This window comes from Lissotriton vulgaris, unplaced genomic scaffold (assembly GCF_964263255.1).
Source record: "Lissotriton vulgaris unplaced genomic scaffold, aLisVul1.2 SCAFFOLD_1678, whole genome shotgun sequence".
Taxonomy (NCBI): domain Eukaryota; kingdom Metazoa; phylum Chordata; class Amphibia; order Caudata; family Salamandridae; genus Lissotriton; species Lissotriton vulgaris.
In genome coordinates, this window is record NW_028246594.1 from 240,329 (window position 1) to 267,972 (window position 27,644).

General features: G+C 43.0%; 1 protein-coding gene across 2 annotated transcripts in view; it reads right to left on the reverse strand.

Annotated features, from left to right (window-relative positions):
* Nucleotides 1–27,644, reverse strand: part of LOC147665849 (cytochrome P450 4B1-like) — a 298,070-nt gene that overhangs the window by 90,791 nt on the left and 179,635 nt on the right. For both annotated transcript variants that reach the window (XM_086949460.1, XM_086949461.1), the window contains 3 exons: nucleotides 22,413–22,519; nucleotides 12,899–13,089; nucleotides 7,483–7,616 (listed from right to left, as the gene is read on the reverse strand). In XM_086949460.1, the coding sequence (XP_086805586.1) occupies nucleotides 7,483–7,616; nucleotides 12,899–13,089; nucleotides 22,413–22,519 (432 nt within the window). The remainder of the gene's footprint in view (nucleotides 1–7,482; nucleotides 7,617–12,898; nucleotides 13,090–22,412; nucleotides 22,520–27,644) is intronic.

Below are 27,644 nucleotides of genomic sequence, written 5' to 3' on the forward strand. Positions count from 1 at the left end.
GCAGCAGTGCGCAAAGATATCACTAACACACTACACAAACTAGAGGTCAAGCTTAAAGCACTGGTAGGCCTGAATACTTCCACTCAAATTCAGTTTCGGGAAACACTATATAGACACAGAGCAGAGGGAAACTCGATTTAGAGGACAATATTGGGTGGCCAGAACTTACGGAGAGGGGGAGAGACCAGGCAGGGCCTTAGCACAAATCGTCAGGCAGTCTCTCTACTCGGGCTATGTAAAAGAAATTGAAGATCTAGATCGGATGGTAGATCGTGACACGGCTAACATTTTAAGTGCCTTCACACAACATTACACTCGACTCTACACCACACAACGCAGAGACGACTTGGATCTAGACAGTTATCTGGGGGACGTAATGCTGGGCCGGCTGAGCGACGTGCAACATACCTTTTTATGTGCACCATTTGAATTGGATGAAGTTCGCGAGGCCATTATGGGCATGCAGTCAGGGAAAGCCACAGGGACGGATGGAATTCCAGTAAAATTCTACAAAACATATTAGATCTGAAGGCCCCCATTCTTCGGGAAATGTATGAAGAGTCACTCGAGATGGGAGTTCTCCCCGCGTCCATGCGGGAGGCGCTTATAATTTCACTACTCAAGCCAGGAAAGACGCCTCAACACTGTGACTCATATAGGCCACTGTCTCTCCTCAATTGTGATGTCAAGATTCTAGCTAAGGTAATCGCAAACCGATTGAGCCTACTGATGGAAAATTTGATCCTGCCTGACCAATCTAGTTTTGTCCCCGGGAGGGTTACATCCCACAACTTGAGAACACTCTTTGCCATACTGAACAATGTCTCGCCCTATCTACCCCTAGCCGCAGTGTTTTTAGATGTCACTAAGGCTTTTGATTCAATTGACTGGGACTATATATTTGAGGTGATGTCACAAATGGGGTTCCCTGCCCTCTTTCTCTCGTGGATCAGGCTATTGTATCAGGCACCGGTTGCTAAAGTGCTTATTAACGGGTGCATGTCTCAGACGTTCCAAATTACCAGGGGTACCCGGCAGGGGTGCCCGCTCTCCCCCTGCTGTTCACCATCTCAGTAGAACCATTGGCAGCAAAACTGAGGCAGCATCACAAGGAAAAGGCACTGCGTTGTAATATGCGGTAAATACTTATATCATTATATGCTGATGATATCACCCTGTACATTCGAGATCCACAGCCGAATTTGAACCCGATCCTTAGAGAATTTATAGTTTTGGGGAAATTGTCGGGGATCCAGATCAACTGGGGGAAATCGAGTATTTTTCCACTGACAACTGCTACAACTCGCTTCTCGCTGGATTATCCATTAGAATTGTGTGATGGGAACTACGTTATTTGGGAATCCGGGTCACCAGGGATAGAGAGGAACTTATGAGGTTAAACTAAGGCACTGGGATAACCGGCATAGTGGAATATGTGACCTGCTGGATTGCATTACCTCTATCAATGGCGGGAAGAGCATCACTAATTAAAATGGTGGTACTCCCCCAGTTACTCTACCTTTTTTTAAATATTCTGTATTTCCCGGGGGCTTTCTTCTTTAAGACCCTAAGGTCGAAGCTGACGAGCCTAGTGTGGGGAGGTAAGCAGCCGGGACTGCAAGGGAACGTACTTATACGGGCGTATTCACAAGGGGGGTTTGGGATACCAAATTTTGAACTTCATTATATTAGTGCGCAGGCTGACTATGCATGGTTCTGGATGGCACAGCCGAGGTATATGCCACAGGTTGCGGTGGAGCATTGGCTGGCACACCACATTCCTATTGATGGCGCACTGTACAAAGTGACTAGTTCCAGGGACAGGATGCCTACCACCATCACATGTACGATTGCAGCATGGCAATGTATTGTACGCATGCTGAATGCCACCTTTCTATACTCTCAATTATTGCCTCTCACTTATCATCCGAACATGCCCCTTTTTCAAGAAACAATATTTCGTAAATTTAGAGAGCGCACCCACATTCGCACTTGGGGGGATTTGTATCAGAACGGCCGCTTTCACACTGCAGAGCAAGTATTACAGGGAATACAGCACACCCACTTGACTTATTTCTGTACACTCGCCTTAGGCAGGGGATATAGTTTCTTACCCCCGACTTCCCAGCTGAACCGCAGACTTTAGTGCCGCTGCAAATGATGCTGCAGAATGTGACGGCTAAGCGCCTTGTCTCCTTGATTTACAGGGCAGTTCACATGCAGAGAGAACTGCCGGCTACAGTATCCAGTGCCAGATGGTGTGAGGAACTAGGGTATGAGGTAACGGGTGACCACTGGGAATATTGTTGTTTGCAGATGGAAAGGGTGTCGGCCAGTAGGAGGCTCCACATCATACACTATAAATTCCTGCACAGAATGTACTACACTCCAGTCAGGCTACACAAGTACCAACTAAGGGACTCGGACAGGTGCGATAGATATCATGCCTCTGGAGCAGAATTTTTGCATCTGGCATGGGAATGTTCGGGGATGAATGACTATTGGGTGCAAGTCTTTGATGCTTTGACATTATTGATAAATACACATGTGGAACCCACCCCATTGATGGCTCTACTGGACTATGTTAAACCCCTACAGGCGGTGCATCGCAAATATGTAGCCCTTCCACTACTAATGGCTAAGAGATGGGTGGCCTGCCACTGTAGGAGGGAACGGGCACCCAAATTTAAGGATTCGATAGCCGACTTAGTGACTTGCCAAGAGCGTGTTCCTATATATGCTGAACTGCTGCCGAGCGCTTCTCGACCCAGGGACATCTGGGCTCCCCTGACATGTTACTTACTGGAGCATTCGCAGGACCCAGAGCAGGTGAGCAGAGCCACTCCTCTGCGCTAACAAGTCGGAGGTATACATGTTGTAACTGAAATTGAGCAGGGAAGGGACACCGGATGAGGACTATGTCTACTAACTGTTAATAGAGGGTATGCTATCAAAACTGCAAGGTGAACCATTGTAATGATGGGATGTATATGTGCTTTGGAAATGGGAAACCGTAACTTGAAATGAAAGGAGCTGATCTACCTCTGGTACTTTGACCAAGATAATGTTCTGCTCTGATACAATATACATAGAGTTGATGTGTCAGGAATATCGCGAGTGCTGTAGTGACCACACTGTACCACTGAATGTTTGTAATGATGCTATTGATAATGTATGTATGAGCAGAAAGGTCAATAAAAAGAAGTAAAAAAGAAAAAAGACATATTCACCCCAAGCAGTGTATCAACCCTCTTGAGCCCTCATTTACCATTTAAAGTCCCTAAATATTGCCAAATGACTTCAAATTGCCAGACATAACAGCAAACATCCTTTCGCTTTCCCTGACCATATTAATTTTCTCCCTTCAGTCCACAAAACAAGATACAACTCAACTTCCATCTCTGCAAAATCAGTGATGGAGCCACCAGTACAGCAGTAAATACTAGCTTCTGAACTTTTATAGGTGTATCAGGCATACACACACAAGAGCCAGCACATGGTTTTGTGGTATTTGGATCCCAAGCGGATTTACAAGAAATGTGTAATTATTGTCCCAAAAATTGCAGAGATTGCAGCAGACCCATACTAGGTGGGACTCTTCTCTGCTATTTATCATTTCACACCTAAAACACTGGATCAAGCAATTTTGATTTCATTTACGCAAAAACTGGGGAGTCCTATACATCAGCCGTTTTACATAGTACTACATTTTGCGGTAATTGCCCCTCTCATGGTTAAAAAGTTAAACTCATTAATAGTTGACCATACATCCTTAGATATTGTCACATTCTCTTCCCTAATTCATTTCATCAAAACTTGCTCATACATATCTACTTTCTCTTAGGACATTAAAGATCGCCTACGTAAAGCTAGTTTCCTGATGCTAGAATTTTCCACTAAATTTACCACAAGCTCCTTCTTGTTTGACAGAACTTTGGGATCGATATTTCGTAACACCTTGAGCAAGGTCAATAGAACCACTACAGCCATACTTTCTCATAGGTTATCAGTAGCTCTCTCTCACGCCAGGTTTCCATCTATCATTCTGTAGGAAATCTTCCAGTTTCAGAAATCCATTCCTTCCCCTTCCAGCCACTATTGTTGGATCCGTAGTGGCACCTCCCATCTAATTCTAGTTGACTCAATAGAGCTTCTGAATTCACATAGGTAATTGCCAAAAACTGTGCTGTTTTCTTGAGGAGCCCTAGTAATATCTTATATTGGCCTTTTTGGAGAACTTTAATAAGTGTTGGAAGGTCTCTAACTTGATTTTCTTCCAGCACTTTATGAACTAATTTGTTTCTGGTGGTAGCTATATAAACTACACGTTTTATTAAACCTGTGCATATACTGTGTAAAATGTGCAAAATAACATGGGCCAGATTTTCAAAGTAGTTTTCTGGTTGCAAAAAGCCTGATTCACAGAATTGGGCTGTCTGCAACTGTTAAAATGATTTTTCGGATGTAAAAAAAATGCAAAAAGCGATTTGGTAACTTGTTTGCATTTGCAATTCGGTATTTGACAGGGGCATGTTTCGGTCGCCCCTTCCAAAAACCAAAGCGGTATAATATGTACTACTTTTTTACAACTGAATTCTGGTTGCAAAACAGTATTACTTTAATGCACTTTGAAAAGTGTTGGTAACCCATTAGCAAATGAAAAGGGCACCTTTGGGACCAATTTTCATTTGAGAATGATAAAAAAATATTTATTAAGAGCAGGCAGTGGCCTCGCAGGCTACTGCCTGCTCTTAAAATACTGAAACTCAAACGTTTTATTTTTTCCCTTTTAAACACATCCCATTTTCCTTTAAGGAAAACTCGATGCATTAAAAAAAATTGTATTATTGTAAAGTAATCACAGCAGGACCCCATCTCTGTGATGGGAGAAATCATAGTAGGTTGCAAGTTTATTTATTTATTAATTGAATTTATAACGCGCACTGCTACCCTAGACAGGGTTTCCCGGCGCAGACATGTCTACTACTGCAGACTGAGTGGACGGCAGGCTGGTCACTGAGAGAAAAGCCAGGTCTTAAGATCTCGCCTAAACTTAAGGTAGAGAGGTTCATGTTTCATAAAACTAGGAAGGGAATTCCATAATCTAGGGCCGAGAAATGAGAAGGAGCGACCTCCCATTCTGGTAAGCCTACAGCTGGGTGTTACGAGGTTGCCTTGGGTGGCTGAGCGTAAAGACCGGGAAGGGACATATGGAAGGACAAGCTCCTGAAGATAAGCTGGGGCAGTCCCTTGCTTGGTTTTAAAAACCAAACACAGTGCCTTAAATGTAATGCGACTGTCAATGCGGAACCAATGTAGGTCCCGAAGGAAGGGAGAGATGGATAATTTCCTTGGGATATGACATAGGAGACAAGCGGCGGAGTTCTGGACCACCTGGAGTTTCCTCAGCACCTCCTGACTTCCGCCTAAGTACAGAACGTTACCGTAGTCCAGGCGAGAAGTGACCAGTGCCTGGACTACAATTCTTTTGGTGGATTCTGGAAGCATCCAGATGATCTTCCGCAGCCATCTTAGGATGTTAAAACAAGTGGTGGCGACACTAACCGCCTGTTGCCGCATTGAGAGGTTGTTATCGATAATAAACCCAGGATTACGAACTTGGGAAACAGGTTAGGGAAGAATGCCCATTTCCAGTGACCAATGTTGAAGACCCCACAGATGCTTATGTTTACCTAGAATAACAACCTCGGTCTTTTCTCCATTTAGTTTCAATAGGTTGGCACACATCCACGCAGACACCCACCGTAACCCCAGCTGAAGGGAGGAAAAGGAACCTTCCTTCGTAGAGGACAGGGAAAAAATAATTTGCATTTTATCGGCGTACGAGTAAAGGTTTAAATCTGCCTCCAAGTTGCGACATACCTCATTATTACGAATGAAGTAGGTCTATTTGCAACCCATTAGGAATAGCTAATGAAACTCAAAAGTGTTACATTAATTAGGAATAGCGATTTCGTCATTGATACTCGCAGGATAATAGCAATTAGGAAATCGCTATTCCTAATCTTGTACATCTGGCCCCAAGTCCTGAAACAAGGGAGAGTTAGCGTCTCTTCCTCCATGCACATATATATAAAGAGCTTGGTATAATCCTTTGGCTGGCTTTGTTCCATGTAAAAGATAGTAGATTGAACTTCGGTGAATAAAAAAGTGAATAAAGGGAGAACTGCTATTTTTTATTAAGGCAACCCATCCCAGCAGTGTAAGAGGATGCAACATCCATCTAGATAACAAATATTTAACCTTAATCATAGCGGTCTATAATTCAAATACTATAACTCATTCACATCCTCAGTAAAGTATGCTCCCAAATAGCGCTTAGGAGAAGAGTACATACAGCTTCAAAACTTTGGAGGAAGCTCTTTGGCTGTGCAGTTACAAAAGATAATATTGCTTTTCGCTTTATTCACCTTCTACCATGCCAACATTTAAAAAACTGAGACAATATTGACCACTCTCGCCTGCATTATCTTCCATGGGGACGGTAGAAGCATGTTATCTTCAGTGTACACCTTCAGTTTTGCCATTGAAGGTAAAGTGCTTTAATTATTATATTGTTCCAAACTGCTATTGCCAGGGATTCAATAAAAAAAGAAAAAGAACTGGCGAGAGTGAGCAGACCTGCCTTGTTCCTCACTGGACCCTAAGAGACCAGCCTCTGTAGAATTTAAAATTAACCTAGCTTCTATACACACTTTTAATAAACTATTTAGTCTGGGAGAAAATCCTGTTGTCCAAGTATGACAAAATGAATCTACCAGACCACCAGGTCGAACGCCTTTTTGTGTCCAACAATATATTCGCCGCTGAATTCTGATGAAAAGTAAATGTGTCCAATGCCTCTATTAAATAATTAATATTAGTACTCAATTGCCGCCCAGCTAAAAAGTCACTTTCGTCCTAATGTATTAGATAGGGGGTCAGCTTATTAATTCTGTTTACCACCAGTTTCAGTACAATTTTATAATTTGAATTTAGAAGGGTAATCTGGTGATAGAAATTTGCATCAGATGAATGAATCCTTTTTGAGAAAGCTAAAAATCTTAAATAGCCTAAAGGAAGAAGGGGGTGAGCCCCCTTTAAAAATCAAATTAACAACCTCCAATGAATAAATATTTAAAACCGCTGCAAAGGTCTTATAAAATTCCACAGGGAATCCATTGGGGCTGCAGACTTTATCCCCGGGCAAGCTCTATATTGCCTCCTCGACCAATAAACAGGGATAATCCATAAACATCTATCCGTAGCTGGAAGAGAAGAAATTCAATTCAGATGAATTAACATTAGGCAATGTATTATAAATATGAATAAAATGTCCAATGAAAGAAACTTGGAATAGGAATTGTGTTTGGTGGGTTTTCATGTTAACTGATCCTTTTCTTGTATTAAGGTAGAGCCCTCCTATGAGAAAAAATGTATTACAATTCTTTCACTGGCTTTTACTTGAATTAAAATTCATACCTTCTGGCAATGTTCGTCCGTCAAAAAATGTCATTGGTTTGGATAGACTTCGCGCGATGCCAGGTACTGGTGGATAGAGGCGAAGGCACTCCTTGATGCACATAGTGGTGTAAGTCATCTTACCAAGATCATCCCTGAAATGGTTGGGATTGTGATTGTAAACATTGTAGGACAGGTTACAGTATACAAAATGTTGTTTAAAGAGTAACTGACTAGTGTATAAAGCACTGCAGTACTTACATTGCCTTGCTCAGAGATAGATCACTCTTGTACAAAATGAGGCTGCAATTGCAGTCTATCAAACTATTTTTGTAAGTTTACAAAGTCGTTTTCTACATACATTCATACAATTTATGTTAACCTTAAAATATGATCCGTAAAGGTTTTAGTTTATAATATTGCTATCTTCAACAATAAAAAAAGACATTCATATATTAAAGCAAAAAAATACTGAAATTATGTTTGCCTCTACAATCCTTAACTGACACACAAGCCATACAAAGTATGAACCGCACACCCAATGGAATGCTGATGACCTCACTCTTGATGTGAAAAGCACTTATAAATGTTGTAAATACTCTTAAGGATGATGTTACATATCAAATTATCCTTAACACCATGAAAGCGATGACAAAGATTGTAGTGTCATTTAGTGGTAGTAAATATGTGTTGTTAGCTAATATCATTGTGCATTTAGGTGTTATTTATTGGTTTAAATATAGTGAGATCATAAGCATTGCATCTGGTGTAAGAGTTATGCCTGATATGGTTGCTGTGCAAATTATGAACTGCATTCTAACCATAACTTGCAAATCTCACAGGTTTTTTTGTTTTAATTCGTAATCATAACTGCACTTTAAATTTACCTGTGTTTATTTCAGTGCATTTCTGAGTTTTTTTTCCAAACAAAGTTTAGGTCTTACAACGAGAGCTAACCTCATAGCTTCACTTAAATCCTTGTTTTCCAGTTGTGTTTATTCAGTTCCTAAACCACATTCAACAGTCACTGCACCATGGGTGTCATCTAGCAGTGCCCAGTCATTGTTGGTTGCAGGGCTTGGACAAAGGCCAGGCTCTGCACCCAATGTGATGTGGGAAGACAGTTTCCCTCCCCCCCTCCCCCCCTCCCCCCCCCCACTGCATATGATTCTTTAATCTAATTTCTTAGGGTTGATGGATCTTATGGGAGGGTTTATGAACCCCTGGCAAGTTTCATTGCCATGGACTGTGAATGTGCGGCAAGCTTAATGGACCTCTGTTGGGCATCTATTGAGGATTGCAGGCCTCTTGTTGAGGATATACAGAACACACGAAAGGACCAACATGTCCATTACGGGATCAGAGGTTTGGGGGAGCGAATCCTGCTGAACATTTGGGTGGTTTTTCTTTTTGAATGCATTCACTGTATTGGGATGTCCCATTAGTGTGGTAGAGGAGAATACAATTATGCAGCAGGGTGGAATAAATTTGGTGGAAAGCAGAGGTAAATTATTCAGCATAATACGCCACGTTTTGTGATAGTATTACTTCATTATTTTGTTTTTTACACTTCTTAACACTGCCTGGGCATTGATATCATACAGCAGTATCAGTTCGACATCCAGATACAGCAATAAGCAACTGGAAGATAACCACTTTGCAAAAGGGACTTTCACTGAGCGCTCTATCAGCCAGACTCATCAAGCTGAAATTGGCTCGCAAAGGGCCAAATTCTGAGAATCTGGCCCTTTGCGAGCGCAAACATAGAAATCGCTAAATTGCGAAAAATCACATTTAAGGAATCTCAATTAGAGATTCCTTAAATGCTATTCACGAACCTTTTTAAAATTGCGAATTCGCAATATGGGGCCGCTATTTACCACGAAGTGTAACTTCGTGGTAAATAGCGAAAACCTAGAAAAATGCACTTTAGTGCATTTTTCTAAGTTGTATGTTACACACACACATGTCCTTTGGACATGTGTGTGCGCAACACCAGTGTACATTTGCATTTCAGGGGTGCTACAGGGTGTCCTTTGGACACCCTGGCACCCTTGAAATCGCTTCCTTATTTGTGATTCGCTAATTGTTAATCGCAAATAAGGAATGTCTCCACATTCATTCTGTGGGCCTTTAGGCCCATACGAATGAATGGGAAATCCATTCCTTATTTGCGATTAGCAATTACCGAATCGCAAATAAGGAAGCAGTAGAAATCGCAAAAAATATTGCGATTTCTACATGCATCCGTTTTGCGAGTCTTTAATAGCGATTCCTTAAAAATCGCTATTAAGAACTCGCAAAACGGCACTTTGATGAATATGGGGGTTAGTGTGTCGCCGTTTTTAGTAACTCGGCATCTTCTTGAGCTGAGGATTTTTTTGTTTATTAAAATCTGCAGATTAAGCATAAAGATGGATAATGTGGGAAAGAGGTAAATCCATAATAAAGCATCACAGCCGCAAACCCACATAATTTCACTTACCCTTGTTAAAGACCAGTTATGGTTCCAAATTAAAATTGAAAGCCACTATAATTTGCAAGGTATGGTTAGGACAAAACTCCATGCCGCGCACAACCACCATGCAAACCAGAGGAGAATTACACATCACATTACCATTATCACTTTAAAAGTGACAATTATGAAGGTAGGACTATTTATTTATTTTGGTATGTGTTGTTATTTCCTTACATTTCCCTTTTAGGTGTTATTTATTGATAAAACTAGTGTGAGATCATAAGCATTGCACAATGTATTTGGAATGTGAGTTATAGTTTGTGTGGCCATTGCGCGTGGTCTTAACTATAATTGCTGAATTTCCGGGATCTATGAGTTGTAATTCATAACCATAACTCCACTCTACCTGTAGTTAATGGACAGCGCGATTCCAAGAGAGTTAAAATGGGAAATCTTTTTGACTGCTCCCTTAAGTGTTCCCCCCTTTGATCAATGTGAATGACACTCAAAATAACAAGAGGACATTAAACACAGTGACTGTCTACTGTGTGCTGGCTGCTGTTTTATCTATATCAGGGAGCAAAGAATTGTATGAGGAATAAAAAGGGAAAAGTCACCAGTCACTTTTTTGACACCACTCTGAACAATGCATTTCAAACCTGAGCTTCTTCTTCATACGCCAAAGAACTTCTAATGGGTTTCAGAAATGTGGTGTAGACAAACACTTTCAAAGAGAGGTCTAACCAAACACATCCCAAGATGAAATAGAGTGTTTTCCTTAGATGTGAATTCCTATTTGAATCACACACAATACATTACATTTTTGCATAAATATGTTTTTATTATATATTTATATATTTATTTATATATAGAGCAATATACTTGAGGCATTTACATGTGATAGAAGCATCACAACACATTCCCTTTTTTCCATTGCATTCTTTATCTGCTTGCTACTATATTTGTCTGTGACTTTTACTTCTTGCAGTGGGCACTTTCACTGGATCTACTATAGCCCACCATAGATGGCTGCTCCCGACCATAAAAGACTCGCTCCAGTGTTAAAGCCCTGAGTTGAAGGCCCTAAGCCCTATATAGAAATCTTTACCCGCTTCTGCTACCTTCACTACAGCCTGAAGCTGTGCACAGTGACTGGAGTCAGGCTGCTCTTCCTCTTGCTCCTCTCTTCCGCCTCCTTTCTGCAGCAGCCAATGGCTATTGTTTCTGCTACTCAGTGCCCATGAAGGCCAATCTTGCAGTGACCAGGAACTTAGATTGTGACAGTTTGGCTCAGGCAAAAATTCAGAAAGCACTCAAAGAAGAAGCACTTGGGCACCTGAAACCACGAGCATGGCCAATGGCACCTCACACAGCCAATAAATCCTGCATGATCTCTAGTGATCTGTGCCTACTGGACCCATAGGGTGTCTACCTGGGCGTGTCACTCAAGCTCATGCAACAGTAGGTTTGCAGGGGCAGCCTAGAATTCTTATGGGATGATCACTTCGATCACTGTGACAGGCTGCTCCTCATGCCATCAAAGTGCATGAATGCCATTATGTGAAGCAGGTAATTTGGACTTCCCTCTTCAGGGTTCCATGGGCGTGAAGGAAATCATACTGTTATATGCACAAGATACTTGAGAGTGCCAATATCATTCAGAGATGATGAGTTGGTTAGTGACTCGACTGCCCTCACTGTGTAAAACAAATACCCATATGGCTAGCTACAGCAGCCGTTAGGAAGTTCCCATCAACTAGCATGACATACTGATTCAATTCAATATTCAATTCAATATCGCTTTATTCGATTTTAGTTGCAAATCATAAAAGCATACATTACAAACATACATATTTCATAAATACAAATCATCAATTAAACATTTTTTCATACATTTAAAATACATTATTTACAAGATAAAAAAGTATACTTCGATTGGCAACCTGCAAATTGGACTTGAATGTCTAAGCATTATTTGTTGAATCTATTAAATTGGGGTTGCAATTTATTCTGGTAAGTGCTCGAAGGTTAAGCGGAGGCGAACAACAGAGTTAAGAAAATTTGCCACTAGGAAAACCAAACATTCACCTTGTAGCAGTTGTAAAAACAGCAATGCAGGGCGATATTGTTTAAAACCAGTAGACCTTAGAAAAGGTACGAGCCATTTCTTCCTAAGGTTATGATAAAATATACAAAAAAATAAAATATGGGAAGTTGTTTGCAGCGAGTGGCCATCACATGGACAAGGAGTAAGTACTTTTGCCCAATTGTTTCTTGTGGGATGTGTGACCAATCTATGGAATAAATTAGTCCTAAACCTTACGAGGAGATGTCGTTCGTAACTCGTGGTATTATAAGTGAGGTATGGTTGTATTGAAGGTTCTGTTTGTATAAGGAGGGCATGAGTAACAGAAGGTTTCATCATTTCAGTCGTTAATCTCAGCGCCTCTAGGTGAGCCAAACATTTCTTTTTTAGAACCTTTCTCGGTACCTCACTAATTAGAGAAGGATTAGAATAGTACTGGGGCCAGCTCAAATCTCGGAAAGATCTCGCTACATATAGTAACCACCTAGAATTAGTAGCGTCATCCATTTTTACACAGTCGAAAAGGATTTGTTGAGTGAAAATTGCTTTTTCTGAGGTCCATATCCTATCATTCTGATAACTGGGCTAGCCTGATTACGCAATCCTTGCGGGACTCCCTCAAACAAACTGAAGCTAGGTGGCAAATCACACAAGACTATGAGCCCACATGTCGCCCCTTTGTACATTCATTGTGCGTATACACACATAGGAGTTGCCACTTCCATTGCACTAGAAATCTTTTCTGATCACTCCAATTACAAAGAGCCAATAAGAGGAGAGAGCTGTATGCTCTCTACTGCTTGGTAGCTCACACAGTTCAAACAATCAGTGCACAACAGCTGAGGCAATAAAAAAGAGTAAAACCAATGTGCAAGAAAGATGCCTGATCTCACCATTCTATTGTGTCCTTTTTTTCCAGGATTTCCTTAATCTCTTCCCTGCATTTCCTCTGGTGTTCTGGGTGTTGACCCATGCAGTATAACATCCATGATATCCCACTGGCTGTTGTATCATGACCTTCAAACATGAATGTGTCCACTTCAGCCTGGAGATCCTTATCAGATAGTGGTTGTCCATTTTCATCCTAAAAAAACAGACATATTAGAAAGCAGATCCTAAGCTAATATAGGGTTATATAGCTTCATTGTGCTACCAGTCCTTTGGACGATCAAGTCAAATTGAGACATTTAGAGGTCAATTAGGATAGCGGACAGACAAAGTCCGTCCGCCATTCTGTCGGAGGACGGGACCTTCTGTCCCGTGCCTCAAATTAGGATGCACCCAGTGGCGGGTGCATCCCGCATTTTTTACATTGCGGCGGTCGGTGCTGAAAGCACCGCCCGCCGCAATGCAAAAAATGTATGTTGTGGGTTTCAGAGCACAACATGACAGATACCGCACGGTGTCTGCCATGTTGTATTTTGAAATGCAGGGGGGTACCATAGATACCCCCCCATGTGCACCCCCCTCCCCCTTCACCCTGGGGGCCCGCAACGGGCCCCCAAAGCAAGGACCGTATGCCTTTTTGTGGCGGCATTACCGCCACGGAAAGGCATTCCCCTCAGCCCATGCTATTATGGCTTGCGGTGTCTGATAAGACACCGCCACCATATTAGACACCCCGCAATTGTAATATGGCGGGGGGAAATAGGTGGCGGACAAGCAAGAATGGCGGACGGATCGCCACCGCCTGCATGGCGGTGGCGATCCGTCCGCCATCCTAATTGACCCCTTAATTTGTTAAGAGCTAAAGAAAACAAAGTGTTTGATTAGAATACAGCATACATAAGTACATATGGTAAATCGCGATTACGGTATTTTCGTGCTGGAATAAACTTCTGTCAATTTGCTCTAGAAGATTTAGAGAAATTGCTCGAGTACATTGTCAAGTTATATTGACAACTGCTCCAATATAGCTGTAGAAGAAGAAGTTGACTTCAAAATTCTCCCTTATACTCAATTCGTAAGTTTGTTTGAAACCGGTCTGCTCCATCATTATGGCCACTTCAATTGTTGTTATAATGTTTGTGGTATCTCTGTCAGTCACTTAATAAGTTGATTATATCCATTAGAACATCTAAGTGAATGTAGCTCTGATTTTGTATTCTTGTTTCCTGCCTGATTTGGGTTTGAAAACGGCACTTCTATAAATATATAAAAGAAGATGCATGCTATAAAAAAACACATTTAGCAATACTGCCACCCTAACCTATAGAGGGAAATATACAGGAGTTTTATGAAATGTGGCTTAGATGTGCCTTTAATTTGACAATTCGCCCCTGAGAGAGAGTGGAGAGTCCACTTTTTAGTGGCAAATGAATTTCAGTGATAGTGGCATAGTGTATAAGGGAGAAGTCTCTATTACTTGTAATGTGAAAGGAATCAAAGAAACCTTTACAAACAGGACATACTGTCATAAGTGATAGAGAAAGAAAATAAGTTACTTAACTGTAACTGCAGATCCCCAGAATTGGTAAGATCCATTTTCAGATTCCGTAAACGTCGCCAGTCTAAAGTTCTTAATAATTAGCGACACGCAGGTAAAGATCAGCATAGAGGTTTATTTCTCAACACCTGAGCCATCGGTAGCAAGTCAGCAACTGGCATAAAGAGAATCCCCACAAAAGCAAACAGTGTTCGATGTTCTATGGAACCTTGAACGAGGAACAGGAAGAAAGAGAATTCCACACTTTTCTCCCTTTGACCCATGTGGGAACATCCTACAGTTGTCTGATAGGGAGATGCTGCTAATCAGTTCACAGAAATTTCACCACATCCCTGTTCCTCTGCCAGGAGAAATCTGATACTTCCAGGATGGGAGTAGATCTGCAGGGGCATTCGATCTGGTAGCTTGGCAGGTCAGTGAATAAATCTCCCAGTGATACATCTCAAAGCTGGAATCACTTTAAGGGTGGCTGAAGGTACTATGAGTACTTTATTGAACTCATATAGAGTAAACCACACTCTTAATAAATATGTGTGCATCTGAGACTCAATAATTGATTATAAAGCACAAGTCACTGTATTTTCCATCTAATGTTAATAACAAGTTCAGAGTGCAAAGCATTTAAAACACTACAGATGTACACTTCGCCCACAAACAAAAGGGGCGTTTCTTTTTGGATTCCCAGTTTAAATATAAGGTTAAAGAACACCACAGTCATTGTAGTCAGGGTGCCATCTGTGACAGAGCAACCTGGGCACAGATGTCAGGCTGAGCCAGTCAGATGTCTAACTCTGTGCAACCCCAATACAAACATTTTCACTTTCCACTATTTTTGATAATTACAAGAACAAGGAATTTTTATCTTTCATCACCACTGAAGGTTACAGCTTACATCTATTTTAACACACCACTAAGGGGGTCATTACGATTGCGGTTTTCCCGCATCCTCCGGGCCGGCGGAAGCCACCGCCGGCCCAGAGGATGCGGAAAAACCGCAGCCGACCCACCAAAGACCCACCGCCACATTAGGATGGCTGGTCGGTTCTGGTTTCCGTCCGCAGCTTTTCCGCCGCGGTTGGCTTACAACCATGGCGGAAAAGCTCTAACATGGCTGCTGGTGTCTATCATGGCTGCTGGTGTCTAGACACCGCCAGCCATATTAGGATGGGCTTTAAAAAATGCTTTTCCGCAGCGGGTTTTCCGCCGTGGAAAAGCATGTGTAACTTCACTGCGGGGGCCCATTGCGGGCCCCCTGGGTGAAGGGGGTGGGGGGTATCTATGGTACCCCCCTGCATTTGTATGCAGAAATCGGCAGGCACCCCACGGTGCCTGCCGCTTTCTGCATACAAATGCAATGTATGCATTTTTGCCATTGCGGCAGGTGCAGCTTGAAGCTGCACCCGCCGCAATGGTAAAAATAGAGGATGTGACCGCCAGGGTGGCGGTCACATCCTAATTAGACAGGAGGGAACTCCGCAGGCCATGCGGAGGTTCCCTCCTCCTCTATGGTCGCGGACGGACTCAAGTCCGTCCACGATCATAATGAGCCCCTTAGTGTGTGAGACTCCACTAAGTAGTTCACTCCACCAAGGAGGTCCAAAAGACACATATCCCCAAGCAAAAGAATTTGGTGTTGTTCACAGGTGAGAACCCGCTTAACAGTAGTAGTCAAGTGCCATAAACTACAAGCATTTGCAATGCAATAGGTTTTGCATTAGGAAAGTTTGAGCTATTGGTATTGTAAATGACAAATATTTTATTTATGTGTTAGTTTTGAAAATAGAGAAATTAATAGCTTTGTCCTTTACAATGCCAATAGTTTTAACTTTCGCAAATGTGACACCTATAGCATTCGTAATGCAATAGGTGTTGTATTTACGTGACTTAGATGTATTGATATTATAAATAACTGTTTAAAAAAAATAATGATACTTAAATAAAGTTATTGTAATTTATAATGGCAATAGCTTTAACTTTTGTAAATAACTTTTGTGAAGATTATGTTCAGGGTATTTTATTGTGACGAAAATCCAAGAACAGAAGTGAAATATTAACATCTTTTTGTGACATTTGTAATAAAGCTTGAAACATTAAGAGAACATATTTGAACCAGTTGTTGTTGAATTGTTGCACAGATTGATGCTGTGGTGGCACTGAGTGATGTGGTGGCGACGAGAGATGCTGTGGCGTTCAGTGATGCTGTGGTAGCGCATCGTGATGGTGTGGTGCCCCTGAGTGATGTTGTGGTCCCCTTGACTGATGTTGTGGTGCCCTGAGTGATTTTGTGTTGGTGCTGAGTGATGCTGTGAGGATGCAATAGATAGATAGAGTGAGTGCAATCGATAGACAGATAGATAGATAGAGGGAGGGCGATAAATAGATACAGGACGATAGAGTGAGGGCGATAGATAGTTAGATAGAGTGAAGGCGATAGATAGATAGAGTGAGTGCGATCGATTGATAGAGTGATGTTGATAGATCGAGTGAGTGCGATAAACAGATAGTGAGGGCGATACATAGATGGGCAGAGAGTGAGGGCGGTAGATAGATAGAGTGAAGGCGATAGAGCGAGGGCGATAAGATAGATAGAGTGAGGGTGATAGATAGAGCGAGGGCGATAGATAGAGTGAGGGCGACAGATAAATAGAGTGAGGGCGATAGATAGATAGAGTGAGTGCGATTGATTGATAGAGTAATGTTGAAAGATCGAGTGAGTGCGATAGATGAACAGATAGTGAGGGCGACAGATAGATGGACATATAGAGTGAGGGCGATAGATAGAGTGAGGACGATAAAGCGAGGGCGATAAGATAGATAGAGTGAGGGCGATAGATAGAGCGAGGGCGATAGATAGATAGTGTGAGGGCGACAGATAGATAGATAGAGTGAGGGTGATAAATAGAGTGAGGGCGATAGAGTGAGGTTGATAGATAGAGTGAGGGCGATAGATAGATAGATAGATAGATAGATAGATAGATAGATAGATAGATAGATAGATAGATAGATAGATAGATAGATAGATAGATAGATAGATAGATAGATAGATAGATTGAGGGCTATAGATAGATAGACTGAGGGCGATAGAGTGAGGGCGATAGATATATAGATAGATGGTTGTGTGTGTGGGGGGGTTGTTTGTGTGTGGGGGGTTGTGTGTGTGGGGGGTTGTGTGTGTGTGAGGGGGCTTGTGTGTGTGTGGGAGGGTTGTGTGTGTGTTGGGGCATTGTGTGTGTGTGGGGGGGTTGTGCGTGTGGGGGGTTGTGTGTGTGGGGGGGTTGTGTGTGTGGGGGGCGTGGGGTGTGGGGGTGTGTGTGTGGGGTGTGTGTGTGGGGTGTGTGTGTGGGGTGTGTGTGTGTGTGGGGTTGTGTGTGAGTGTGGGGGGTTGTGTGTGTGGGGGGTTGTGTGTGTGGGGGTGTTGTGTGTGTGTGTGTGTGTGTAGCTGTGTTTGTGTGGCGGGGGGTTGTGTGGGGTTGTGTGTGTGTGGTGTGGTGTGTGTGTGGTGTGGTGTGTGTGTGGTGAGTGGTGTGTGTGTGGGACGTGTGTGTGGGGTCTGTGTGTGGGATATGTGTGTGGGAGCTATGTGTGGGGTCTGTGTGTGGGGTCTGTGTGTGGGGTCTGTGTGCGGGGTCTGTGTGTGGGGGTTGTGTGTGGGGGTTGTGTGTGGGGGGTTGTGTAGGGCGGTTGTGTGGGGGGGTTGTGTGTGGGGGGTTGTGTGTGTGTGTGGGGATGTGTTTGGGGGGTTGTGTGTGGGGGAGGATGATCAACAGATGAGAGAGAAAGGAGAGAGTGAGAGAGAGGGAGAGAGAGAAAAAGCCTGAATCAGCCCCGTTGTGTTGCAACTCCTTGTAAATCAAAGCACTCTCCCCGGCTGATTAATGAATAAAGTGCATTATTTGTTTCATGGTAAATGTTTATCACATGAAATTCACACCACCAAACCAGAACCCTGAGGCAGCGTAAGCATGGTCCAATATTTTAAAACCCTGAATATCTACAAGATCCTTCTTCGCTATCCATAGCCATGGCTTGTCTTTGATCAGCTGGACCCCAATGGATGAACAGCCCAGAACTCTACAGAAAGAACACCTGCACTTTTACGCCTCTATGAGACCAAACCAGTGGCAGAAATATGCTTACCTAAATATGCCTAAAAACAAACAAATATAATATATGCCTGAAAAAATGCACCACTTCCTTATCCAGAACAATGCTTATTCCCTCCTGCTGGTTTAACAACGCAAGAAATTCTAGAACCTTGCTATTGGGTTACTTTTTTTTATTCACAGCAAATGATAAAATAACCATATTCCTGCAGTACAGGCAAGATCAGCTGCAGGCGTTACATTCAAACCCACACAAAAACTAGAAGGGACTGATTTCGGCTTCAGACAAACCTGGCAGCTGGACTGGATAGGGCCCAGCCCTCCTCGGCGAGGACCATCAGCAGAGGTCAAGGGAGAGAGGCCATCAGAGTGAATGAGCAGGACTAAAAGGGTAAATATGATTAGAAATGGGGAGCTGTGTGAGGAGCGCTGGGGGCACCTGAGGGAAGGGAGGGACTGACAGGGGTAGACGTATGTAGGTGAAATGAGTGAACATGAACAGCCTGGGGCCTGGCCAACAAAAAGACGAGAGCCGGGCAAGAGCCATGAAAGGGCACTGAGAGGCCCATCGATGTGAAGCCTGTCTCATAGCACTCAAGCGCTATGCACCTCCTCTTGCGATAGAGGCTGGAGAGATGGAGCACTGAGGCAGGAAGGACATGTACCTGGCTTTTCAAGCCTCACCACAGACTAACTCTTCTTCCTCTGCCGAGCCTGTGCCGCCGGCCTGAATATTGTCACCCTTCCGAGGAGGCCACAGGATAGCGATTGAATTACACACACACACACACACACACACAAAGGGGCGCTCAAGGAGCTTTATGCTTTGAGGATGCTGACTCGCCCATGCATTAGTGCTTATTTTTAATAATAATATACGCAGCCAAGGACATTAGAAAGGTAGAGCCCTTGTGTATTAGTGGACATCAAGCAATATTATCACACACAAAACGCGAAAGCGCACTAAAGCGCATTTCTTATCACTGCATTTATTGTCTTTGTTTCATTATTTAAGCATGTATTTTACTGGCAGCATCGTCATTGTGGTAGAGCGAATTTTTTAATAAAGAGCACACGGATCATGGAGCAGAAAACTATTTTGGTGGTTAAAATATACTGCAAAAGTAAACAAATGCAAGGAAAAAGTCCGATTTTAGAACGACCTTTTATTCTAAAAAATGAAGGAGGTAGTTCTACAATGTTTATATTTTTTTTATCTAACCCAACCGAAAAAGATGCCAACCTGCACAGAAGCGTTTGACTTTCTCTGGAAACATATCATACCCTGTCTGTGCATGCTTGAGTATGGCGCTCAGGGTCAGGCACCCACATTACCATGTAGTGCAAAACGCGTCAGTGATTGTTGAACATATTTGAGACGTGTCTGTTTTTCAACTGAATACGTTGTTAGATTTTAACACAATTTCCAGGTTTTGCTCAGAATCAAAGTAACTAAAATAATGTTTTTCATTTTGAAAAAATGCATTCTCACGGTTTCGGCATGTTTAGTTGAAGTGAAATCCCGGACCGTCGCTTAGTGGTTAGAAGAGGTCGACTCCTTCAAACGTGCTGTAAAAGACAAATCACTTGCTCTATAGCTCCTATAATGGACAAGAACAAACAAGCTCTTGGCATTGCTGTGGGGAGGGGGATGCGAAATGCGAGACATGGCCTGGCGGCCGTGAAAAGTGTGAAGCAGGGGGCGGGGGTAGGGGGGGCAGATGCCTTTGAAGTGAAGCTCTCGGCATTGCTGTGGCGGGTCTGATGCAATGATGAGAGGCAGGTGGCTCGGAGACCAAATGGAAAGCGCGCGCACAGGCACATGCATTGGGCACAATCCGCCTGGTTTAGCTTTCCTGGTTACAACTCTATAATCTCGACATCTATCACTTACGTGATAAAATAGTCGAGACCTAAAAACGGACACAACTGCAGTTTCTTTTTAGCTGCTTCAACTGAAGTGTCTCCAGTGATGGAAAGTACAGGATTTCAAAGTTGTCATCTCACAAGCTTTTCACTGGATAATTTGAGCAATATTGAAAAAAGCACCCTCTCTTGTATAGGTAGAAAGAATAACAGTGCCAATTGACAGATGCAGATCATTATAAAAAATGTGGAATACTAAAGAACAAGAATAATTTCAAATTATCAAATTTAAAATATACTTTGAGAAACACCTTGAAAGCATTTATTGCAAAACAGAAAATAGCTACCAAACAGAAAAAACACCAACAGTTCTTTGGGGTTCAAATTGCTGAGTCACCATACGGTTAATTGACTATATATACTTGGAGAAATACATTCTGTTGACCTATCAATTGCAGTGTACTTTATCACAAAATAAGGACAGTGTTAAGAAACGGCTGAAATGCCAGAAACCGGTCCCCGGAAGCTTGTTTCCTTCCCAGTATAAGAATTGGCTTGGTAGTTTGGTCTACCCTGTTCCCATGATGCACTGGGCCAGGGTCAGACTAATTTGCATATAGCCAGGTTCTGAGCTGGGATGGTGCAGTGAGCTAAAAAACGGTGATGGATCAAGCCCTGATCTTTGGACTGGGTAAGAGTGATCTGCTTAGTTCAGACACTCTGTTCATCACCACCCCCTTTTCTGAAATGGTTTTTGTCCACCATAAGCGTGGAAGGGTATACTCAGATGTGAGTCCCTTGCTCATTGCACCATCAGGATTCAAGCAAGCCGGGCCGAAGACGACTGAAATGCCAGAAACCGGTCCCCGGAAGCTTGTTTCCTTCCTAGTATAAGAATTGGCTTGGTAGTTTGGTCTGCCCTGTTCCCATGATGCACTGGGCCAGGGTCAGACTAATTTGCATATAGACAGGTTCTGAGCTCGGATGGTGCAGTGAGCTAAAAAACGGTGATGGATCAAGCCCTGATCTTTGGACTGGGTAAGAGTGGTCTGCTTAATTCAGACACTCTGTTCATCACCACCCCCTTTTCTGAAGTGTTAAGAAACTGGACACATTTACAGGATTGCTTGTAACATCTAAGGTAACCTTACTTTGACCAGAAAAAACACAGCATTACGCTGAAACCCACTGGTATGTAATCTCAATAGTGCGCTCATACTAATATTATGTCCCAGTTAGGATTAATTTTAGAACATGCCCTGATAGCCATATTTCTCTCTTCTTTTTACTGGTTGTAGGATACTTTAAGCATCTTTTGGTACTTAGGCCCTGATAAAATTGTCAAAAGCTTGTGGCAGTGAAACATATTGGCAAGTCATGACAATGATGTCCAAATATGACAGTTTTTTTTAGCGATGCACTAGGTGACACAATCAGATACATGCTATTGACCAGCTATTCAAACTTTTAACTTTTAAGACAACCTAATCACTAACACAAGAAAAGACCATCATAACAGAGGAGTGATGGTGATGTACATAAAGAAACAAAGAATGACTAGGATGTAGGTAATATCAGTAAAGGACAAATAACTGGTCCTATTCGCAGAACCTGGACATCTGATCAAGGAAGAGCACTACAACCTACCCATCACACTTTATGGTTACATGAGATGTCTCCTGTATTAAAAACTGGTGATTTGTTTTCACTTGTCTGAAAAAACAGACGCCACTGGTTGGGCTCTCATGGCCCTATACCTAAAGAATTGGGAGAGTCACAACCCTACAGAGGTGCTAATTTATGTCAACTGCTGAAGCTTCTCATGATGTGATATACTTTACACATAAAGCCGACTCTTCCCACCTTACTTCTAAGTATGTCTATCAGACATTGGCCATAATACATAGCACAGTCTCTGTCACTATTGTGTCACAACGAACAAACACAGAAAGAGCTGCATAAAAATAAACATTATTATACGTGAAATCATACCTTGGCACAAAGAAGAATATCTAGAAAGTCTAAATGTCTTTTCTGTTGGATTTTCTCCAATTCTTTTTCATTTTTCAGCACATCTTTTCTCTGTTGAATCACTTTAGCTGTCCATGAAAATGACAAATTAGTTTTAATTTACAATCAAACACTGGGGTTACATTCAACCGCAGACAGAGTACCATGAAATGAAGCATTTTTGTTTTATGAGACTTTTGACATAAATGGAATGCACAAGATTGTCGAGTAGGAAGAAGTAAGACAGTAAAATAGGGTTGGTTTAGTGAGACTATCCTATTGCCAGATAGAGGCCACAGCCAAGCAAGTTACATGAAGGCTGATAAAAAATTATCTGCTTGACAAATGTACACTAAAAATCTCCCCCTGGACTAATGCAACATTCTACACACCAACAAATCTCTTCTATCCTTAACATGTTAAAATCATCTGTAAAAAAGTTATTTCTAAACACAGTGCCTTACCCGTTGCTCCTGAGGTCCGCGACCGGTGCAGCTGCACAGGTCGCACCGCCCTGCATTGGAACATGTGTTGGTTCGGTCTCGCATGTAGAAATACAGTCTTATCAGTAAAGTCAACCACTGAGGCTCGTTTCAAATCCTGAGTTTCTGCTTCTCCAGAACAAACTCTTAAAGCATACTGACTACTTGTATCAGTGAATTGATACTCCTACACCTTGTAATGCTTATTGTCTTATGTAACATTTTCTATAGACTGAAAAACACACATATGATTCATTGTCTCAGTTTAATTTGTGTGTGTGATGTAAAGTGCTCTGACTCCCTACCCTGGTAAGAGTAGTGCTATAAGCTATAAAACAAATTAAATGCATGTGAGAGAGTAGCTATGGAGAGATGAGGAGCACTGGTGGAGTGCAGTAGTGAAAATTTGCGGAGAAGGAGATTTTTGGGGCGTCAACAAAAAATGGGCACTGTGCGCGACCAGTGCCCTGTTCCAATGCCTCCATTATGATGGAATTACATATGCGTTCTCCAGATGTGTTGCCTACCAGATTTTGCTGATTTGTTGACCTCTCAATCACGATACCTGCTCAAAAACATTATTTTGAGAAGAAACATTTTTATATCAGTTTTATCATTTTTGGACTATCAAGCGATGTACTTGATCTAATTATTCTCAAGCAAGAGCAGTTGTGGGCCTTATCCTGGCTTGAATTCTTACATTATTCACATTATGATTTGATTTTTTAAAAATTTGTGTCCATTAATCGAGGCATGTTATGAGATTCATAGTGGGGCAGATGATGATCATCATGGCCACTTGCTTGGCGAAATGTATGTAGCTGTCCATCTCATTCTTATAGAAAAACAAAAATAATATGAGCCTTTGTGGAAAGGAACCCAAAAGTACGTCTTAACTCGAAGGAATGTCACAGGATGGTGTTTCTGGAACAAGCTTCCTTGACATAGCATGCGACAAATATAGCTGCAAACTTACTGAAACGAAATTTATTGCGGATATTAAAAAATATTTATTACACACTCTGCATTTGCTATATTCTCTAGTGCCTTGTTTCAAAGCTCTCCATGGACTCGTGAGGAATTGAAAGGAATAGAGTCAACTGAAATTGGGAAATACATATAAAAATGACCCAGAAACTTGAGTATTCATGTAAAAACAGCCTTTTTCTCCAGGGCCCTCTGCGTCAGGGTCTACCAAGCACTCGACTTTAAAAGTGAGGTCACTACTAACGGAATTTTGTGGACTTGTCTGAACAGACAGATATCCTTGTCATCACACCTTGACCCTAGCTTAGAATAGGGAATGGCAATTTAGAGGCCTGCAGTCCTTTCTGCACTTGCATGTGTGCACTGTTGTGAGCCTGGGGTCATTTTAAAAGCAGCCCTTCTTTGGAATATACATCGTGCCCAAACTTGACTTTGGTGGTAGGGGCACTTAAAACGTGATAAACAACAATATTTTGGATTTTAGATACTCCCGGGTTCTCCCCTATGTTTCCCAGCGGTGGAGTGGTCATGTCACTATAAGGAGGGCCCTTATAAAATATTTTTAGCCCTAAACCGGCCAAATGCATTTTCAAGATCCTTAAAGACCTCAGGGTTAGGAAAAATCTGGCATCCGCTATTTCATCCGAACAGCAGTGTGAGGATTTAGCTACTTTTTTGTCGGGAAAGTTCATACCATCTATCGGTCCTTCCCACAAGCGCTCCCTTCTCCTCTTACAGCTCTGCATAGACCTCTGCCACTGTCCTCTTTTTTAGCTATTCCCAGTATCCTCAGGACGAGTTATCCGGCTGAGCGGGAAAGTTAAATCTGGCTCTCCAGCCGACCCTTTAAAACCGGCTCAGTGTAGGGAGTCACTCTCTCTTTTCCTGGCCCTGCTTTGCCAGTTGGTTAACTCTTCCTTCTCCACAGCGGTGGTCCCGGTGCCTTGGAAACAGGCGCGGGTCTAGCCCATTCTCAAGAAACCATTGCTGGATCCGACTAAGCTCGAAAATTTCCGGCCCATATCTCTCCTCACCAGGGTAGCTAAGATCGCAGAGACGCATATTAATAACACATTAACACACTTTTTGAGCTCTAATAATATCTTGGATCCATCCCAAAATGGTTTTCACCCAGGTCACAGCACAGAAACGGCTCTCCTGGCTGTGACTGAACATCTGCGGACCATTCTCGATTCCGGTCAGACGGCGGCAATGATCTTGCTTGATCTGAGTGCCGCCTTTGACATGGTCTTGCATGGCATTTTATTACAACGGCCGGAGGAAGTGGGTGTGGCTGGCCTGGCCGTGGAATGGTTTAGATCATTCTTGACCGACATATCTTTTCGAGTGTCAGCCCCCCGTTTTTCTCTGAGGCTTACTCCATCGATCAGGGGGTGCCCCAGGGCTCTGCGCTAAGTCCCTTATTATTGAACCTGTACGTTCAGGATCTTTCAGCAGTTGCCAGGCAGTGGGACCTGACCATGGTCTCCTATGTGGATGATACGCAGCTGGTGGTGGTCCTGACTGAAGGTTCCACACTGAATGTTTCCAGGTTCAGAGACGGACTGGCTGCCGTTGCGGAATAGATGACTACTAACTGCCTGCAGTTGAATGCCAGCAAAACAGAGGTTCTGTTAGTAGGGAAGAACTTGAGTGCCTGGACTGAGCAATGGTGGCCAAGTGTCCTGGGCACTGCCCCTAAACCTAAGGCAGTGGTTAAGAACCTGGGGGTATGGATGGATTCCTCCCTCAGCTTCCAAGACCACACAAAAAAAGTTGCTGGCACTTGCTTTGGCCTCCTACGTGGTCTTAAGCATCTTTTGAAGTTTTTTGACCCCCTCTACACGCCAGCTGATTGTCCAGTCAGCTATTCTATCCCGATTGGACTACGCCAGCTCAATCCTAATAGGGGCCAATCAGGCTGAAACAACTCGGATGCAGCGTGTTTAAAACTCTGCAGCCAGAGCCTTGCTGGGGCTACCGCGGACCTGCCCCTCAGCTGGTGCCATCCGGAAACTTTATTGGCTTCCCATGGCTGAACACATTCAATTTAAGGTGCTGTGTCTTTCCTTTAAGATTTAGAAGCTTGCAACACCCAGCTTACTAGTTAATCTGCTCACTCCTTATGCTCCCTTCCGCCAGCTGCGCTCTTCGGGACAACATCTGATTACAGTCCCCATGTGAAACGTCTGCGCGCTGGGGGTCCGTCCTTTCGCTATCTGGCGGCCAGATTACAGAATTCCCTGCCTTTTCAGATATGTAGTATTGACCGCTTGATGGAATTTAGAAAAGCGATTAAAACCTTCCTTTTCCCTTCTTGTTAGGCTTTTGGTCCCATCTAGGCCTTTGGTCTCATCTGGCTAGGTTTTTGGTTGCATCTCCGCTTCTTCTGCATCCTCTGTCTTGGTGCCTGGTCTGTTATTCTGATACTGGCAGTGCCGCGACGCCCCTTTGCTGGGACAGCTGCGCGCTATATAAATCCGAATAACATAACATATGATTGGGGTTAGAGAGTCAAGTGTCTCCAAAAATCGACTTTAGTGCTAGGACACTGTGGAGTGAAGGTCTACACTATTTTTGTATATTCAGGATACCTAATGTATCCACTACGTGTTTCAGGGGTGGGGGTGAATTTAACTACAAGCAGGGCTTTTATAAAATATGGTTTCGATATGCCCTGATTATGGAGAAATTGCATATTGCAGTTTCCCCTTTGTAGATACCTAGCCACATAGAATAACATGGCAATAGTTTATGAATGCATAACTATTGCTAGGAATCAAATCTAAATATCATTCAAGGACTTATGAGAATGGCATTGATACATCCAACAATATGCTATTGCTGAATGTATCCTGAATCACACAGAAAAAAAGTAATAAGGCTTTCTTGTCTATAAGCCAAAATTCAGCCTTTATGTGATTTTACCGGATTGGTCAGAGTTAACAGGATTATTCAGGCTGCTTTGATGAAGTGATAAGTGGCTCACCCACAGACAGGCTATCTGTTTCAGAGAGCTCTCCTACACAGGAACAAAAGGGCTGCAGGGAAGGTGATGCGTCATTCCTTACTGATGCGTAGGGGTTGCATCGGTTCTTCTCGGCGTGGGGAGGTGGTGCGTTGGTTTCTTACTGCGCTTCCGTGGCGATGCGACCAGCAGCACCGTGATGCGATGAAGATCCTGGGCAATGAAACAAAGATGGCGTCTTCTTCTTGATGTGAAACGATGCGTGCATGCCAGAAGGCCGTGCGGCAACTCAACGATTCTTCTGAGCCGCAACAGACCCTGCGTCACACTTGATTTGATTTGATTTGATTTGATTTGGACTTGTAGAGCGCATGGCTGCCCTGGAGCGTCCCAGCGCTAATCCTAATCTGAACCTGGTGAACTCAAGCGAGAAGCAAGGTTAGGGGATGGTAGGGAACAACAAGGTTTTAAGTGCTCTTCTGAATTTCAGGTGATCCGGTTCCATTCGAAGTTCTCTAGGGAGGGCATTCCATTTGTTTGACACATTCAGTGAGAACCGTCGGCCTCCTGTTCGTGCTTTCCTCACTCGTGGGACAATGGCCAGATTTTCTCCATCCATCCGGTGATGCAGCGGCGTCTGATGTGACGTCGATCCTCTTCTCCGGCGATGCCAGACGCTTTGGCAACGATGCGACAGCTGCAGTGGCGACACGCTTTCCCAGCAATGCAATAACAGCGGCTGCAGTGGTGACACACTTCTCTGATTATGCGGCGGCG